Here is a 17002-nt window from a genome sequence, read left to right as displayed (position 1 = left end):
GATAGATAGATAGATAGATAGATAGATAGATAGATAGATAGATAGATAGATAGATAGATAGATAGATAGATAGATAGATAGATAGATAGATAGATAGATAGATAGATAGATAGATAGATAGATAGATAGATAGATAGATAGATAGTAAATGCACACACTTAACAGACTTAAAGGAATAGTTCACTTAAAAATGAAAATTCTGTCATTATCTACTCATCTAACTCAGTTGTTTCAAACCTGTATGCATCTCTCTTTCTTCTGCTGAACCAGTCTATGTGCTGAATGTTGGTAACCAAACAGTTGATGGACCCCATTGACTTCCATAGTATTTATTTATTTCCTACTATGGAAGTCAATGGGGTACATCAACTATGATCACTTAGGCCTATAATTTTCCACAGCTCATATTGTCGGGTAAGTTTCTTGGAAATATATTTTGCCGTGTTTTGTCTGCAGAACAATACAACACACTGCTGTGAATAAGGTCTATTGCACCACGTAGTGAACTCATGGAGTGCTTGACTATCATCATACTCCGAACTTGAGAGATAGAAGAACGTGTCTGCATATTTAACAACATGACAATTATCTTGAGAACTTCGGCACTCATTTAAAGTATGATGATAATCGATGACAGTACACAACCTTGAGAAGATAGATGTATAAAGCGTGTCCAATAAAACTCCATTTATCCTGAGTCCTGACCCTTTGCTGTCTGCCTGTTAAAACCCGGACAACAACATAGTGTCTGATCAGATCCGGGCCCACACATATGTTGCTGTCTGGGAAAGTCCAAAATACGTGAGACCAGCCCTTGACTAAAATTAATATAATTTACAAGTTTATTTGCTAAAATAATGGGATGCAGTGTATTGAATGCTGTGGATAAACAACAAACAACAATCATGCAAAACTGTTCAAGAGGAACATTTTTGTCACTGTCGTTAACCTCCCTTTTTTATAGATACACAGACAGACATTAGATAGATAAATAGATAGATAGATAGATAGATAGATAGATAGATAGATAGATAGATAGATAGATAGATAGATAGATAGATAGATAGATAGATAGATAGATAGATAGATAGATAGATAGATAGATAGATAGATAGATTTTACAGGCACTAAGATGACTGGAGGTCGGTTGAGAGTGAATGTTGATCAAAGGATGGGATGTTTAATTACGTTTGTTACTGTGAACCAGCGGCAGAAAGGAACTCAGTCATTTAACTAGATCAATTTGTAAAAGGTTTTCTTTTATTAGTTTCATCTCTATTTTAATCATCAATTGTCTTGAATTATTTCCATTACACAGGCTTTTGTTCTTTAAAGCACAAATTTTAATCTACAAAACACTAAGATGAAACATTTACTTCATTCTAGCATACTGTATGCGTATATTTGGTGGAAAGAAAAAGCAAGTACAATAGGCATAACAAAAAAAAAAAATTATATACAGCACATATAAAAAATAGCTTTGCATAACATTCGGGTGAAAATACGATGCTCCAATAGCTTTGCTTTGATCTTTATATGGTGAACTAACACCCTTTAAATTCCTCCGGTTTCAGTACACTAAAGATCATACTGTTGAAGGGCCCTTAAGTGCTACAACTGTTTCCAAAAAGAATATGCCATATGGAGCCTATCGTACATAAATGTTTTCATTTGCATAAGCAGACTCTCTTAATATTGACCTTGAGCACACATGATATGACCCACCCATCTGAACAAATACAGCATACCGGAAGTTCATAAGACCTTAGTATTTTATCACCACTCTGGCTATTGTATGCATGCATTTCTAAATACTATTGAGTGTTTATTTGGCATTTAAGAGACCCAGGGGCTTTATTGTGCAAAACACAAAAAGAATGTGATTGTACTAATCGAGTTTATAAAGCTTTGCTCAAAACACAAAATGGAAAAGTGAAACAGTACATTTAGATTGTATAAAGTATGATTTCTAAATTGGCAAGTGATTCAAACGGTTGCACAGACAGGATGATTGTAATTAAGAAAAAAAAAACCTCGTACATAAAGGTAGAACTTCAAAACCAGTTAAGCTGCTTACAATATTAATATACAGTAACAAAAAAGCAGAACAAAACAAATAAAATAGTAACAATGGTTACAAATATGTTGTAAAAGGCACTGACAATATTATTTGTCTAAATGTTTCCTTTTCCGAAAGGCTCAAGCGGCTTGACGATGGCTGCTGGAATTCTTCATCAAACCTCTGTCATGTTTGTGTGGCCACTGAATACTGCATACCATTTCAAAAGAAACAAAGTGGAACCCATTCATATTTACACGCCTCCTTTTACCTCTTGTAATCATTGGCAAGGCAGAGGATAAACCGTAACAGACAGCATAGAAATAGATCTTTTAAAAAAAAGTAACATTTAACTATGTACACCACAGTTTAGCTCTGAACCACACATGAATGAATGAGATGTATGTGGGCATGAGTTTGGAGCACATAAACGCCACCAAGTACCACCAGTTCATTTAAGAAACATTTCATCACAACAAAAAAGAAAATGCAGGTTGATCCGAACAAAAACTTAGAAGACATGGAAGCTGACCCACTATATAAAAATATTATTTAAATTATCAGTTAAAAGGACAGTTTACTCAAAAACGAATATTCTTTTATTACTCATTATTTACTTGCCCTGATGTCATTCCAAAGAAAATATTTTTAAGAATGTTTCAACTAATTTTCTCTTTATACAATGGGGTTCAAAACAACCTTAAACCACTTTGACTTTTATTGTTCATTTATATATATATATATATATATATATATATATATATATATATATATATATATATATATATATATGTATATATATATATGTAAGAACAAGATCAAAAGTTTGTGAGTATATGATACATTTTCACTTTTGGGTAAACTATCCCTTTAAGGTTGGTACCAACTAAGCATATCTGACTTTATCATCAACAAAAATGATCAAAAAAAGATTGCAGATTAAATGAGAAAATTTCCTTCAAAACATAAAAGGTTTGACTAAAATATGAAATAAACATCTCAAAACTGAGGACAATAACGGACTCCTTAGCTTGGCAGTGTAATTGTCCATCGGTAAAAGTGCCTCAGGTCGTAGATGGCCGTGAACAGAAGTCCCGTGTTGTTAAAGCTGTTTCTGTTTAGTTTGGGGCTCCTGTGAGATACAATATTCAGACTAGTTGGAATTTACGATACGCAAACTTCACAGTCAACATGCAGAGCGTAACAAAGACATGGAGGGTGGAGAGAAGGACTGTTGGCCACTCCCTTGACAGTTGAAGAGAGAGAATCAAAATGGCCGTGCAATTAAACTCTCAAAGGTCTGAGTTCCTACGCGTACACACTGCTGCGCTGGGACTGCTGAGACTGCGTCGGCTGCGCAGCCTGAGACTGGGGCTGCAGCTGGGCTTGTTCGGGAATGTGTGTGTGGCAGGAAGGAGGCAATGTGCGGGGGTTTCCTAGAGGGGTGGGGCTTGTGGTGACATCGGACCAGTCTGAGTTGGAGTGGGGGGACGAGGAGGACCAGGGGTCGGGTGATTCGGGCGAGGGGGTGAGGTAGGGGTGTTCGCTGGGATTGTGTGCGGGATGACCGGGGGTGGTTCCCTCAGAGCCGGCAGGAGCGTAGCTGTGCTGGGAAGGTGGCGTGGGATATTTATCCACGGGGCTCTGGCGTGGCTGATAGGATGCCACCTGCCTTGCCTGGCTCTCTTGCAGCCCGTGAGGAAGCGCGTGGTTGTGACCATGGGGGTGCGGAAGGGGGTGCGACAGGCCGTGCTGCATTCCCACATCAGGAATGGGGAACATTATACCCTGGTTGCAGTGTAGGTGTTGACCTTGTGTCTGATTTTGCCCCTGCGCCTGTATCTGCCCCTGCTGTGGCTGCTTGAGCATCTGCCCGTTGCCTGTCGCCATCATCTGGAAGGTAACGATGGGCGGCAGCTGTTCACGGCTCATGGTGACATTCATCGGAGTGAGCATGCCCGGGCTGTGATGCTGCTGCATGCTGGTGTGGCCTGCACTCATCTGGTGGGGTGACATGAGGCCAAACATGTGGCTATTGTAGCTGTGTTTGCCCAGACCTACCCAGCTTTGCTGCTGGCCCAACATATGACTTACAGGGGGCAACATGGGCCTCGTTGACGGGCTGCTGAGCAGAGGGGGAGAATTCGCTGTGCTGGAGGCGGCCACAGCCTCTCCGGCGTATGAATGTGGAGACTCCAGGGAATCCACAGGTGACATGGTGACTGAGCTCTCTGAGAGACCACTGGCTGCTTTGGTGACATTTCCTCCGGCTCCAGGCACCGCCACCACACTCGGTCCCTCTCCTCCGGTCGGCTTCTTTCGCCTCTTGGCCTTCATTTCTTTAAGATCTTTGGCTGTCCCAGCTGAGACAGCACTTGCTTTTCCTCCGGCTCGGCGATTCTTTTTGCCCTGCGGTCCTGGACGCATGCCGATGATGAATCCTGTGCCATTTGTTCCACAGACCATCGAGGAGTGTCCGCCATTGCCCACGTGATTAGGCCCGGAGTGTGGGCTGTGCACCAAGTTGTACTGGTCCAGCAGACGCACTATGTCATGATGCATTCGTTCTTGCGCAGTATCACGAGGCAGGCGGTCAAGATGGTCGGTGATATCACGATTTGAATAATGATCTAGAAGAACTTGAGCCGCTTCAAAGCTGCCCTCTCTGGCAGCCAGGAACAAGGGGGTCTCCTCCTACATCACAGAGCAAACAAAACTGAAGTTTTTGGCTGACACACAAAAATGTGTGTTTAAAAAATGATTAAATATGCACATAAACATAATAGACATGGAAGACTACCTTGTTGTCCTGCATGTCTCGATTGGCTCCATTCTTCAGTAGCGCCAGAGTGGCTTCTACATTATTGACAGCGGCAGCCCAGTGCAAAGCCGACTTGCCTGTGGATGAGATGAGCATGACAGAATTAAATAGGGCATTTTATTTCCAGAATGTATTTCCTTTTCATTTATCAACAAATTTCTTTACTCTGATCTTACCATGGTCATCCACTGCATTGACGTCTGCATGGCAGTGCACAAGTTCCTCCACCATACCCTCCACTGCCAGTCTGGCTGCCAGGATGAGTGGTGTGGTGCCATCATTCATACGAGCATCCAGATCCGTGGCACGGTTCCGGATGAGAATCTAGAGTAACACATAACCGTAATGATTGGTATGTGAACAATTTTTTTTTTTTTTTCACAAACCCTGAATATAAACTTACCATCTACATACTACACTAGCTGTGTAGTACATACTACTATATTATTACATAAACAAGGTAATTCAGGAAACAACTACTGTAGGAGTTACAATCAATGACTAAGTAGTTATCAGAATAAACAAAAACATCCCGATCAAACAAACAGCTTCATCACAATATTCTTAAAAAAATGGTGGGTAACAACATTTTAACTGAAAAGAGAAAAAAAAAAAAGAGATAATTTCCAAAGTAAAAGCAGACTGATCAAAAATGTAATGTTTTTTCATATACATTACAATGAAGCAAATTCATAAATAAATAATTACTGTTATAAATAGTAATGTTAAAATAAATAATACTGTTTGATCTATTATATCACATATCTATTTATAAAGATATCACTATTAAAGAATATAAAATATTTTATTTGTTTTAATAACATTTTTAACTAAATATATTTTATATTTGTTGTATAGCATAATTATATGTTCCTATGATTATTGATTAATTTCCATTATTTTCATTCATTATGAAATTAGACTTAACAGGGCATGTGTGTAGAAGCACATCCCCTTACCTGGAAGACTCCCTGGGCATCTGCTGCCACGGCTGCATGGAGAGGGGAGCGGCCCATGTTATCGTGAGCATTGGCATCAGCGCCAGCATCCAACAGTCTCTTGGCAGCATCTGCTCGGGCATACCGTGCAGCAAGGTGAAGTGCTGTCTCTCCGGTGCGATCTGTCTGGGCATTGAGTGACGCACCCTGGCCAATCAAGTCAGTAATGACATTTGTGCCAGGCTCGTCAGCGCCACTTTCCTCTTCTTCCTCTCCCAGCATGCTGCCACAATCGGGGCTGCTGCCATTTCGTAGAGATGCCAGCATGAGAGGAGTGAATCCATCTATAAGCGTGAAAGACAATACAGAGTTAGTACAACTTTTAAAAGGAAAACAAAAGGGCGAAAACCTTCTTTCCTCATCTACCCAGATTGGGAGCAAGAAAGAATCTCAGTCTATTAACCTGGTCCTTTAACATTGACATCCAGGCTGTCCATGTCTATGTCCGCCTGAGGGGGAGTGAGTGTGATATCAGCGGCTTTGTGATGCTGCAGGGTCCACTCTCTCCTGTCCACTCCTCCATCCACTCCGACAGGAAGCAATGGCTTATCTTCCATCTGTGGGGTTTGGGGGATGCATTTAGATGGATCATAAATAAAGAGATCTGTTACTGTGATCTTCAAGGCTGTGGAGACACTCTCTCTTACCCTGGGTTTTTTAGGTAGATGATCCTCCTCTGACCAATGATGGGTAGAACTGCCATCCATCAACCCTCCATCATGTGACTTCTGCATGCTCCTGAGAGAAAGTGGAGGATATAGAGAAAAGGAATGATTAGAGATGCCACCTGAAATTAACAGATTAACAGAAGCATGTAAAAAAGCTTCAGACTGTTGCTGCCTTCAAGGCACCATACGCTCCTTTTGTTGCATTAACACTAAAGAACATCCTCGCTGCATCCGGAATTCACTATTCTGTACTATATAGTATGTGAAAAACAGTACGCTAACAGAGTAGTGGGCGACAAGTCCTTGGAGGACCTACTACTTCCGACGAGATTCTGAAGTGCGCATTTGATGGACACTTTAGTATCTCATGAGGCCACGGAAGGGGATTTATGAATGGAGGTGAAGCGACGCGACAAGTGAAAAGTGACAAGCGACAAGCGACAAAATCCGAATTTCATTCCTACTACCCATATTCATACTATAGAATGTACTTTTTTAACGGTCGGGAAGTAAGTTCAAATTCAAATGTAATACATACTCAGACAGTATGCGATTTTGAACGCATCGCCTGTCTAGTAAATGAAATGAAAGAGAAAGATATAAAATTGCCTAACGTGTCCATTTAATTGAAAACAATATAATTTAAACACGTATTTAAATACGACTAACAGTAGTGTATAACATGGTTAAGACTGGATCAGAATGATCGTATTAACGAGATTAATGCACAATAAAGTAGTTTAGTGGGAAACCTAGGATTTTGTTTGGTTTTCCACTGATAAATAAATAACATACATTTCCTATAATTCTCTGTGGTGGTACAAGAACAATAAAATCCCTAAAGCTTAAGTTACACACTTACATTAGTGCTAAAAAACATATTTGTCAGTAATTGAAAACAAAGAGAGAAATATGGAATTGCAGAACACTGAATAAACACTGTCACATCCTAAAAACGTCCAACTTTTTAAGATCTAAGATCGTTGTGGATTTCAGGCGCACACTTACTTCATGCCAAAATCATCCTGTCCCACTGGCTCTCTCCGCTTGCTGTCATTCTTTAGAAAGCCGTCAGGAAGCCATAAATGCCCATGCTTGCGTTTGCGCTTGGCAGCCAAAACACCCAGCACCAAAATCAAAATGATGATTGCTGCAGCCACAGAAACCAGGTACAGAGCAGTAGGCATTGAGGTAGGTTCAACTTCATCACCTGAGGTCAAAGAGGTTGGTAACAAAGATTACATAGTGAAAAACAGTGAAAACTACAACTGCATTTTGCTGTAGCCCTGTTTTGTCAGTTCACTTACTGCTCACAGAGAAGACGGGATACGATAGCTCCGAATTCAAGTACTCGGCCGCTATGAAGGCCGCAGCCTGGTCTGCACTGGAGATGCATTCTTTTGAGTGCTGAGAACACTGTCGATTGTCAATCTCCAGGTGAACCTTTGATCTAAACCATGGAGACATCCAAAACCATGTTAATTTATAAAAAAAAAATACAATAACATTAGGGTAAAGACAGTATTTAAATTTTTGGGCGAGGAACATACCCAATAACCTCCTTCCCTAGCTCTCGTTTTCCACGTTGCTTCATAGCGGCGATACCACTTTGGATTTCACTCTGCTCAGTTCTATAGAATGGGTACACCATAGGTTTCTTATTCTCATCCAGCTTCAGTCGCAGGTTGGTGTGCAGGAGCTTCCCCAAAGAGCGCAAGAAACCCTTAAGGTCACCCATTAGCTCCTCAGGCTGCAACAGCACCACAATCACCAGTGTGCCATCAGCTAGTTTGGGAGGAGTGTCTGTGGCACAGTCCAGACCATCCCAGCCACATGCTTCTGTGTTGCAGCCCTGGTTACAATGACCATTGGCGTAATGATCTGCACAGTATCTATCGTATCTATAGAGGAATTAGGGTAAATAGAGAGATAGATGGGAGTTAGAAACAATTAGACTCGATACATCTTTCATTGCGTCACTGTGCAGAGAGTGCAATCAGTAGTCCATTAAATAAATGGCAAATGGCGATGGCTCAGACAGTATATAAATAATATACAGTTATAAATAAAATCTAATTATGTAATAATCATAATTGTGATTATGTGTTATCATCACATGTGTAAAATTCTGATATATAACATCTCTTTCTGAGAAAAAAAAATGTTATTCATGCATTATCTTAGCAATTTTCCCAAAGAAGAGTATGAGTATGAGATTTACACTGGGACACATACTTGCAAGTGCTTGCCGATGTACGATTCAGGCATTCAAAGCTGTCGAAGAGGCAGCCTGCATTGTTGCACTCTGGGTCACAGCGGCCGTTATGGAATAAGCTCCAGCAGGGCACTGGTGTTAGGCAGTTCTTCCAGGGCTTGTCCCAATGGAGCGTACAGTCACCTCCATCCCACTCGCACTCTGGGTTCTTACATTGCGGGTCACAAACTTTGTCTCCCGCTTGCAGTTTACACTCCAAATAAGGGCAGGAAGGTTCAATCATTTGACAGGTCGGCCCACTGAAGCCAGGTGGACACCGGCAGCTGCTGGGATCATCTGACATACAGGTGCCACCGTTGTAACACATGCAATGTTTTTTTGTGATACTCTCACAGTGCGGTCCAGCAAAACCCGTTTGACAGCGACACTTTGGGCGACTATTTATCACCACACAATCTCCACCATTCTGACAGCGCAAACCGGCACAGGGGAACATCTCATAATTGCCACAGTTGAAGCCAGTGTAACCCTGAAAGAGCCACACAGAGGGCATCAGATATCAAAAATAAACCAAATCACGGCGCTACTTTAAAACTAAATGACTGGAGGCTAGTAAGACAGAAACAGTGAGTGAAAGGAGAGAAAAAAATCAGTTAAAAGAGGGAATCAAGAGTTTCACTTCATACCTGATTTATGCAGCCTCAGTCTTTAGTGCAAGCATGAGTAAGGAGAGAACAAGCAGCCATGAGAAAAGGAAACATTTTCACCCAAAGCAAAGCAGAGTCGAGCAAAGCAAATGCAGCCGTTAAAGGTAAGAGAAATGTCAGAAAGCACAGTAAGAGACACAGTAGTTAAAATATCCTCCTCCACCTCTCAGGGATCAGTTTGTGGAAATTAGATAGAGGTTTTATGTATTTACAGAAGTTAGGGAATGCTTTAGTACAATAGAGGTTATTGTCTGATATTACAGTTTTTTTAAAATGTAGTCATATTGGCCAATATTGGACATTTAATTGTGCATGCTCATTTTCTCTATTTTTACATTTAGATCGCCTTTGCCATCATCCAACATTTACTTTAAATAATTTTTTAAAAACACTAATACATTAACAATGTTAACTGTAATTTTTTAGCAAATTTCAAAATGAATGTACATTTTCATAGTGTACATTATAGTGTTGTCATAACATTTAAAACAATGGTATTAGTATTTTATAATCAGGCATGTGATCAGTTGAAGACAAGAAAGAAGGAAAACCATATTATTAATAACAACAATAAATATTACTATCATTATTTTATTATTTTATTTTACAGAACAAAAGTAAAATTATAAAAATTACAATGCTAACATTTATAGTTGCCTTAATTTCTTTGCTTTCAAATTTTTTTCTGCTGAACACAAAAGAAGATATTTTGAAGAATGTCGGTAACCAAACAGTTGATGTACCCATTGACTTACATAGTAGGAAAAAAAAATACTATGGAAGTCAATGGGTACATCAACTGTTTGGTTACGACATTCTTCAAAATATCTTCCTTTGTGTTCAGCAGAAGAAAGAAATTCATACAGGTTTGAAACTACTTGAGGTTGTGTAAATGATGACAGAATGTTCATTTTTAAGTGAACTATTCCTTTAAATACTCTGTAGTACAGAAGAATAAAAAAAGTTTTATTGCACATGCACACATATACAGTATCGTTCAAAGGTTTAGGGTCAGTAAGATTTCAGTTTCAAATAATCAATATCCCAGATAGCACTGAGATGTAAGTTTTCTATGTAAATTATATGGATAGTGTTTTATTGCATTTTATCATATCAATGCTTATTCATTCTCTCTCTTTTACGTCATAGCTCTTGTCTAAACAATGGAACGTGTGTGGATGGAATTAACCGCTTCTCTTGCCGCTGTCGACATGGTTTTTCGGGTCAGTTCTGCCAGTTCGAACTGAACGAATGTGACTCTCATCCATGTAAAAATGGAGCTTTCTACTCATCAAATAATTCTGAAAATTATTAAGCAGGACAGCTGTTTTCAACATTGATAATAATAATAAATGTTTCATCAGCACCAAATCAGCATATTATAATGTTTTCTAAAGGATCATATGACAAAGAAGTAACGGCTGCTGAAAATTCTGCTTTGCCATCACCAGAAAAAATGTCATTAGAGACATAAGACATAAGAGACAATAAACATTAAAAAACATTACAGACCCCAAACTTTTTAATGGTAGTGTACATGCATATAAATACTAACACTGCACTTACGGGTTGGCAGGTACAGCTGTATCCATGTACTGAACTCATGTTCATGGCGCATCTGCCGTTGTTATGGCATGGCTTGGACTGGCACAGATCCACCATTAACTCACAGCGTTGCCCTATAGGGAGATGGAGAGCACAAGAAATTGTAAAAATAAGAAAACTGTTCATTCAAACCACTTTAAAATAGCAAGAATGAAACATTTAATGTATGTCTCTAATGAAACCTCACCAGTATAACCGAGACGACAGCGACACTGATAGTTATTGGTCAGCGGCACACAGTCGATGGTGCCGGATGGGTTGCAAGGTCCAGAAAGACACTCATTCACATCTCCCTCACAATGCACTCCAGTGAAACCAGGAGGGCAGGAGCAAGTGTACCGCCCCACACCGTCCACACACTGGCCGCCGTTCTTACAGCGTGGGCCAAACTCTGGGGCGCATTCATCCACGTCCACCTCACACTGCAAACCTGCACAACAGAGAGGAGGTGGTCAGGGGAAATTTGCATATCAGCGTTACATCTGTGCACTAAACGTACAGCATTAGAAATCAGTCTTTTCAGTCTTTACCTTTGGTGCCAGGAGGGCATGCACAGGAGAAACGGTTGATCAAATCAATGCAGGTGCCTCCATTCCGACAGGGATTTGACTGGCACTCGTCAACATCATATTCACAGTTCACACCCTGATAACCTGCTTTGCACTGATAGAAAAAGAGAGGTTTATAAAGTAGATGTATAGTTTTCTCTATCTATTCTATACTATTTCTATATACATCACCGTTTTAATGTTTGGGGTCAGTAAGACATTTTAATGTTTTTGAAAGAAGTCTCTCATGCTCACTAAAGTTGTATTTATTTGATCAAAATACAATGTAGAATGTTTCACAATATTAATGTTTTTAGTTTAAAATGATTGTTTTCTATGTGAAGATATTTTAAAATGTAATTTATTCCTATAGTGGTAAAGCTAAATTTTCAGCATTATTACTCCAGTCTTCAGTGTCACATGACTCTTCAGAAAGGCTTCTAATATACTGATTTGGCACTCAAGAAACATTTCTTATTATCAATGTTGAAAAAGTTTATTTTTTTGCACATAATATTTTTAAGGGAACCTTGATTTATTTTTTCAGGATTCTTTGCCGAATAGAAAGTTCTCTTACGAGAGGTTCTCTCGTATTGCGTAGTTGCTTACGCTACGGGAAAGCCTTTCTTTCTCGAGATACTGAAGCCAAAAATTATCCTTAATTTTTATAATCTTGTCAACGCAGTGCGGCAGCCTGCAGACCTAGGGCAAGCTTACTAGCGTGCCCATTGGCTGCCCTGCGGCAACTGCAGCAGCCTACCGCTGAGCCCTTGGCGTGACGTCACGACCAATGAGCGCGCTTGGCGCGCTTAATGCGTCACAGCCCGCGAAAAGGGGTGTGGCTTAGCGTATATAAACAGGGCTCGGAGGCTGCTTCTCTGATTTCTGTCTTTTCAGCGAAGCTCTACGCATCGCTGCTCTCTGAGGAAGCCGCCGTCGAATCAAGCGACCAGCACGCCGAGGATCTCAGCCTGAGGACGCCGGCCGCCTTCGCCGCCTTCAGCTTTCCCTGCCTGCTTCGCTATCCGGCGAATATATCCTTTTACTGCTCTGTGTTGTATGTGTTTGTGTGTTCGCCCCGCGACACACTTTGCATCTAAAAGAGCGCGAGGCGTTGTTGCAAATGCCTCGCTCATCCTGTGGCTCGTGCAGAGCCGCGCTCAGCGACGGAGACCGCCACGTGATCTGCGCTCTCTGCCTGGGTTTCGACCACGCAGCCCGCGCCCTTCACGGGCGGCTGCGAACAGTGTGAGGACTTGCCGATGTCGACCCTGCGGGCTCGACTCGCCATGTTTCACGATCCTCCACCTTCTCCGGCTGCCTCTTCCGGGCCGCGTAAGAAAAAACGCCGCTCTCAAAGGCCTTCCGAGCCGGTGGTTATAGCTGAGCGCTCGCCGGAGCCCCTCCCGCGAGCCTCGCTCTCTCCTTCTCCCCCGCCCTTCACCGACACGCAGCGGCCGGCCTCTGCCCGCACTGCCGTCGCCTCAGGGGATGAAGCAGACCAGCTGGTTACTCCCCTCTGTCAAGCCGCGCAAACGGCGCCGCTCACAAGGGATGTCAGAACGGACGGTCACGGGCTATAGCTTCCTTTACGTTACAAGGAAGCTACCCCCCCCCGGATGACGCACGCCCTCTCCCCCTCTGTTCGAGCCGCGCAAGGCGCCGCTCACAAGGGATGTCAGAAGTAGACGGTCACGGGCTGGCTTCCTTTACGTAATAAGAAAGCTACCCCGCGTCTCGGTCGCGCGCGTCACTCTCCGGCCACCTCCGTTTCTCACACATTTCTCAGTCCCCTCCTAGCTCAGGCGACTAGAAATATCTATATTGCAGTAAACGAGCCTGTTATACACGCACGCCTGCAAACAAACGATGTCACAGCACATAATGACATCTTCCCGCTCTCTCTCCCTTTGTTCGAGCCGCGCAACTGCGCCGTTCTCAAGGGATATCAGAGCGGACGTCACGAGCACCGGCGAAAGGAGGAAGAGAGAGTGTTTTCGTCCCGCTTAGGCCGGACTTCCTCCAATCCTCGCATATTTCTCAGTCCCCTCTAAGTTCAGGCGGCTAGAAATACTATTATTGCAATAAACGAGCCTGTTGTAATACACGCGCGCCTGCAAACAAACGCTCGGTCATATGCTCGCACTGACTGGAAGCTCATGTGTGCCCCTGTGGCTCAGTGGCAGAACATTAGAGTTCCGCACCAGAGACCCGTGTTCGAATCCGGCTCTGGCAGCAGAAAAACTTTTTTCTGCTTGCTTCTCTCGAGCTCGCGGCCAGCTTTCTTACATACAGAAAGCAAACCCGCATCTCACGGGATACATATTTCTCAGTCCCCTCTAAGTTCAGGCGGCTGGAAATACTAATACTGCAGTAAACGGGCCTGTTTTAATACACGCGCGCCTGCAAACAAACGCCGAAACGAAACACGACGCTCGGTCATATGCTCGCACTGACCGGAAGTTCATGTGTGCCCCTGTGGCTCAGTGGCAGAACATTAGGCTTCCGCATCAGAGACCCGTGTTCGAATCCGGCTCTGGCAGCAGAAAAAACTTTTTTCTGCTTGCTTCTCCGAGCTCGCGGCCAGCTTTCTTACATACAGAAAGCAAACCCGCATCTCACGGGATACATATTTCTCAGTCCCCTCTAAGTTAGGCGGCTGGAAATACTAATGCTGCAGTAAACGGGCCTGTTTTAATACACGCGCGCCTGCAAACAAACGCCGAAACACGACGCTCGGTCATATGCTCGCACCAACTGGAAGCTCATGTGTGCCCCTGTGGCTCAGTGGCAGAATTTTACGCTTCTGCACTGGAGAACCGTGTTCAAATCCGGCTCTGGCGGCAGAAAATATTTTTTCTGCTGTCTTCTCCGAGCTCGCGGCCAGCTTTCTTACATACAGAAAGCGAACCCGCATCTCACAGGATGGTGCTTGAGTATTTATGAGCGTCTAAACATATGAGCCATCAAAGCATTTGCTCTATAACGCCGATGGTGTTACAAGTGTAGAAAATGTGCCCACTCCCATGTGCTCACTGCTACACACAAACACGGTCCCCATGGTAACGCGTTCAGAGCGCTCATAAAGCGGTCACACGCCGCTCGAGTAATAAGTGTAGTAATGTGCCCACAACTCTGTGCTCACATCTACCTGTAACTCGCTCTGCCACTCGGGTTACCCCGGGCAACAGCGGCTCAAGCCGAGGGTGTTATAAGTGTAGAAAATGTGCCCACTCCCATGTGCTCACTGCTTCACACAAACATGGTCCCCATGGTAACGCGCATAGAGCGCTCTCTCATAAAGCGGACACAAGCCGCTCGAGTACTAAGTGTAGTAAATGTGCCCACAACTTTGTGCTCACACCTACCCGCTGCTCGCTCTGCCATTCAGTTACCTCGGGTCGCACACCCTCTAAGCTCCCAAACTCTGGCCGTGTCATAAGTGTAAACTCTGCGCCCGCTCAGGTGCACGCGCACTCACTTTTAGACATTACAATACCCACGCCGCTTTCGCGCCAGGGGTGTTTGTCAGCAAATCGCGCTCCATCCTCTGGGACCGAGCTACCGAACGCTGTACAGCCGGCCAATACTGTTTACCAGCCCCCGTGTTCGAGCACCAGCGGCGCGCAAGCCGCTCCATCCTCTCTGATACAGGTTCCCCAATCCCGCGCAGCGCGGCGATCTGAACCCAGAGACCATTCGACCCCTAGCTATGCATGCGGAAGCATGGGAAGCTATTCAGGGCGCGTCAGAATGGGTGCTGAGTACTATAAAACACGTCTATTCGCTTCAATTCGCTCGTCGCCCTCCGCGCTTTCTAGCACAGACGGAGACGAAAGTGAGTTCAGAAGCTGCGCACCTGCTTCAAGCCGAAATAGCGAAGCTACTGCGCAAAAGGGCTATAGAACAGGTTCATCCTTCTCTAAGCGAGTCGAGCCTTTACAGCCGCTACTTCCTCGTACCCAAGAAGGACGGAGCGTTAAGACCTATTTTAGATCTGAGACATCTGAACAAAGCCCTCATGAGACGGCCGTTCAAAATGATCACAACCAGAAAAATCCTCGCGCAGATTTGCCCAGGAGACTGGTTTATCTCTCTCGATCTAAAAGACGCATATTTTCAGATCCAGATAACTCCCCGTCACAGGCCATTCTTGAGATTCGCCTTCAACGGTCGAGTATATCAGTACACAATCCTGCCCTTCGGCCTGTCTTTGGCACCCCGTACATTACGAAATGCATGGACACGGCTCTCGCTCCCCTGAGAAAACAGGGAATGCGAATACTGAATTATCTGGACGATTGGCTTATTCTAGCGCTGTCAGAGACGGAACTTGTGTCTCACGGAACAGCGCTTCTCAGCCATCTGGAGGATCTGGGTCTCTCGGTCACTGGACCAAGAGCTCGCTATCGCCCCGTCAGTCAATTTCCTTCTTGGAATAGAACTGGACTCGGTGGCTATGACGGCCAGACTGTCGGAGCAGCGCGCGCGCCGCATCCGCCTCCTCGCCGCATCCCTCCAAATAGGCAGCCGGGTTCCGCTGAGGACATTCCAGCGTATCCTGGGGCATATTGCCTCAGCTGCAGCAGCGCTCCAGCTGGGCTTACTGCGCATGCGCCCGCTTCAACGCTGGCTGAAAGCGCGCGTGCCCCACCGAGCCTGGGCGGCCGGCGGCTTGCGAGTCAGAGTGAATCAGAGCTGCTTTTCAGCCCTGCAGCCCTGGCTGGCAGCCGAATGGTATCACACAGGAGTGACTATGGGAGTGATTTCACACCGGAAAGTTGTCTCGACAGACGCTTCCAACCTAGATTGGGGAGCGCTCTTCGAAGGCAGACCGGTCTATGGCCGCTGGTCAGACCAGGAGAATCTCCTACACATAAACTGTCTAGAGATGCTCGCGGTCGAGAAAGCTCTCAAACACTTCCTCCCATTCCTCCACGGTCACCATGTTCTAGTCCGCACGGACAATACATCGGTAGTGGCCTATGTGAATCACCAGGGCGGTGTCAGATCAGACGCTCTGCACCCTGGCGGAACGCCTCCTCGTGTGGGCTCAGCACTCTCTGCTCTCGCTGAGAGAGCCGCGCATGTGCCTGGCCACCTGAACGAGGACCCCGACAGACTGTCCAGGGACAGCGTTCCCCCTGGGGAGTGGTCTCAACACCCCCAAACAGTCCAGTCACTGTGGCGCCGTTTCGGCAAAGCGAAAGTCGACCTTTTTGCGTCAAAAGACAACGCTCATTGCCCAGAGTTCTTCTCGAAGAACGAGGACGCGCTGGCCCAGACCCGGCCCAGCGGCCCGCTGTATGCTTTCCCCCGGTCTCTCTGCTGCCTCAGGTCATCAAGAGAATCAGGGAAGCGCGCCACACAGTGCTCCTCTT

General features: G+C 44.2%; 1 protein-coding gene across 1 annotated transcript in view; it reads right to left on the bottom strand.

Moving 5' to 3' along the window:
* Nucleotides 1-3223: 3223 nt before the first annotated feature.
* notch2 (notch receptor 2) overlaps nt 3224-17002 on the bottom strand; it is a 65882-nt gene continuing 52103 nt past the window's right edge. The window contains exons 22-34 of the mRNA XM_081348153.1: nt 11604-11736; nt 11261-11503; nt 11035-11147; nt 8782-9290; nt 8097-8447; nt 7854-7996; nt 7555-7756; nt 6526-6616; nt 6282-6435; nt 5840-6162; nt 5057-5204; nt 4860-4957; nt 3224-4753 (exon numbers count right to left, since the gene is read on the bottom strand). Coding sequence (XP_081204279.1) covers nt 3368-4753; nt 4860-4957; nt 5057-5204; nt 5840-6162; nt 6282-6435; nt 6526-6616; nt 7555-7756; nt 7854-7996; nt 8097-8447; nt 8782-9290; nt 11035-11147; nt 11261-11503; nt 11604-11736 — 3894 coding nt within the window. The 3' untranslated portion in view covers nt 3224-3367. The remainder of the gene's footprint in view (nt 4754-4859; nt 4958-5056; nt 5205-5839; nt 6163-6281; nt 6436-6525; nt 6617-7554; nt 7757-7853; nt 7997-8096; nt 8448-8781; nt 9291-11034; nt 11148-11260; nt 11504-11603; nt 11737-17002) is intronic.

The sequence above is a fragment of the Scardinius erythrophthalmus genome, assembly GCF_964197995.2.
Source record: "Scardinius erythrophthalmus genome assembly, chromosome: 20".
NCBI lineage: Eukaryota > Metazoa > Chordata > Actinopteri > Cypriniformes > Leuciscidae > Scardinius > Scardinius erythrophthalmus.
Note: the sequence above shows the minus strand (reverse complement) of the source record. Positions and strands in the feature narration are given on the sequence as shown.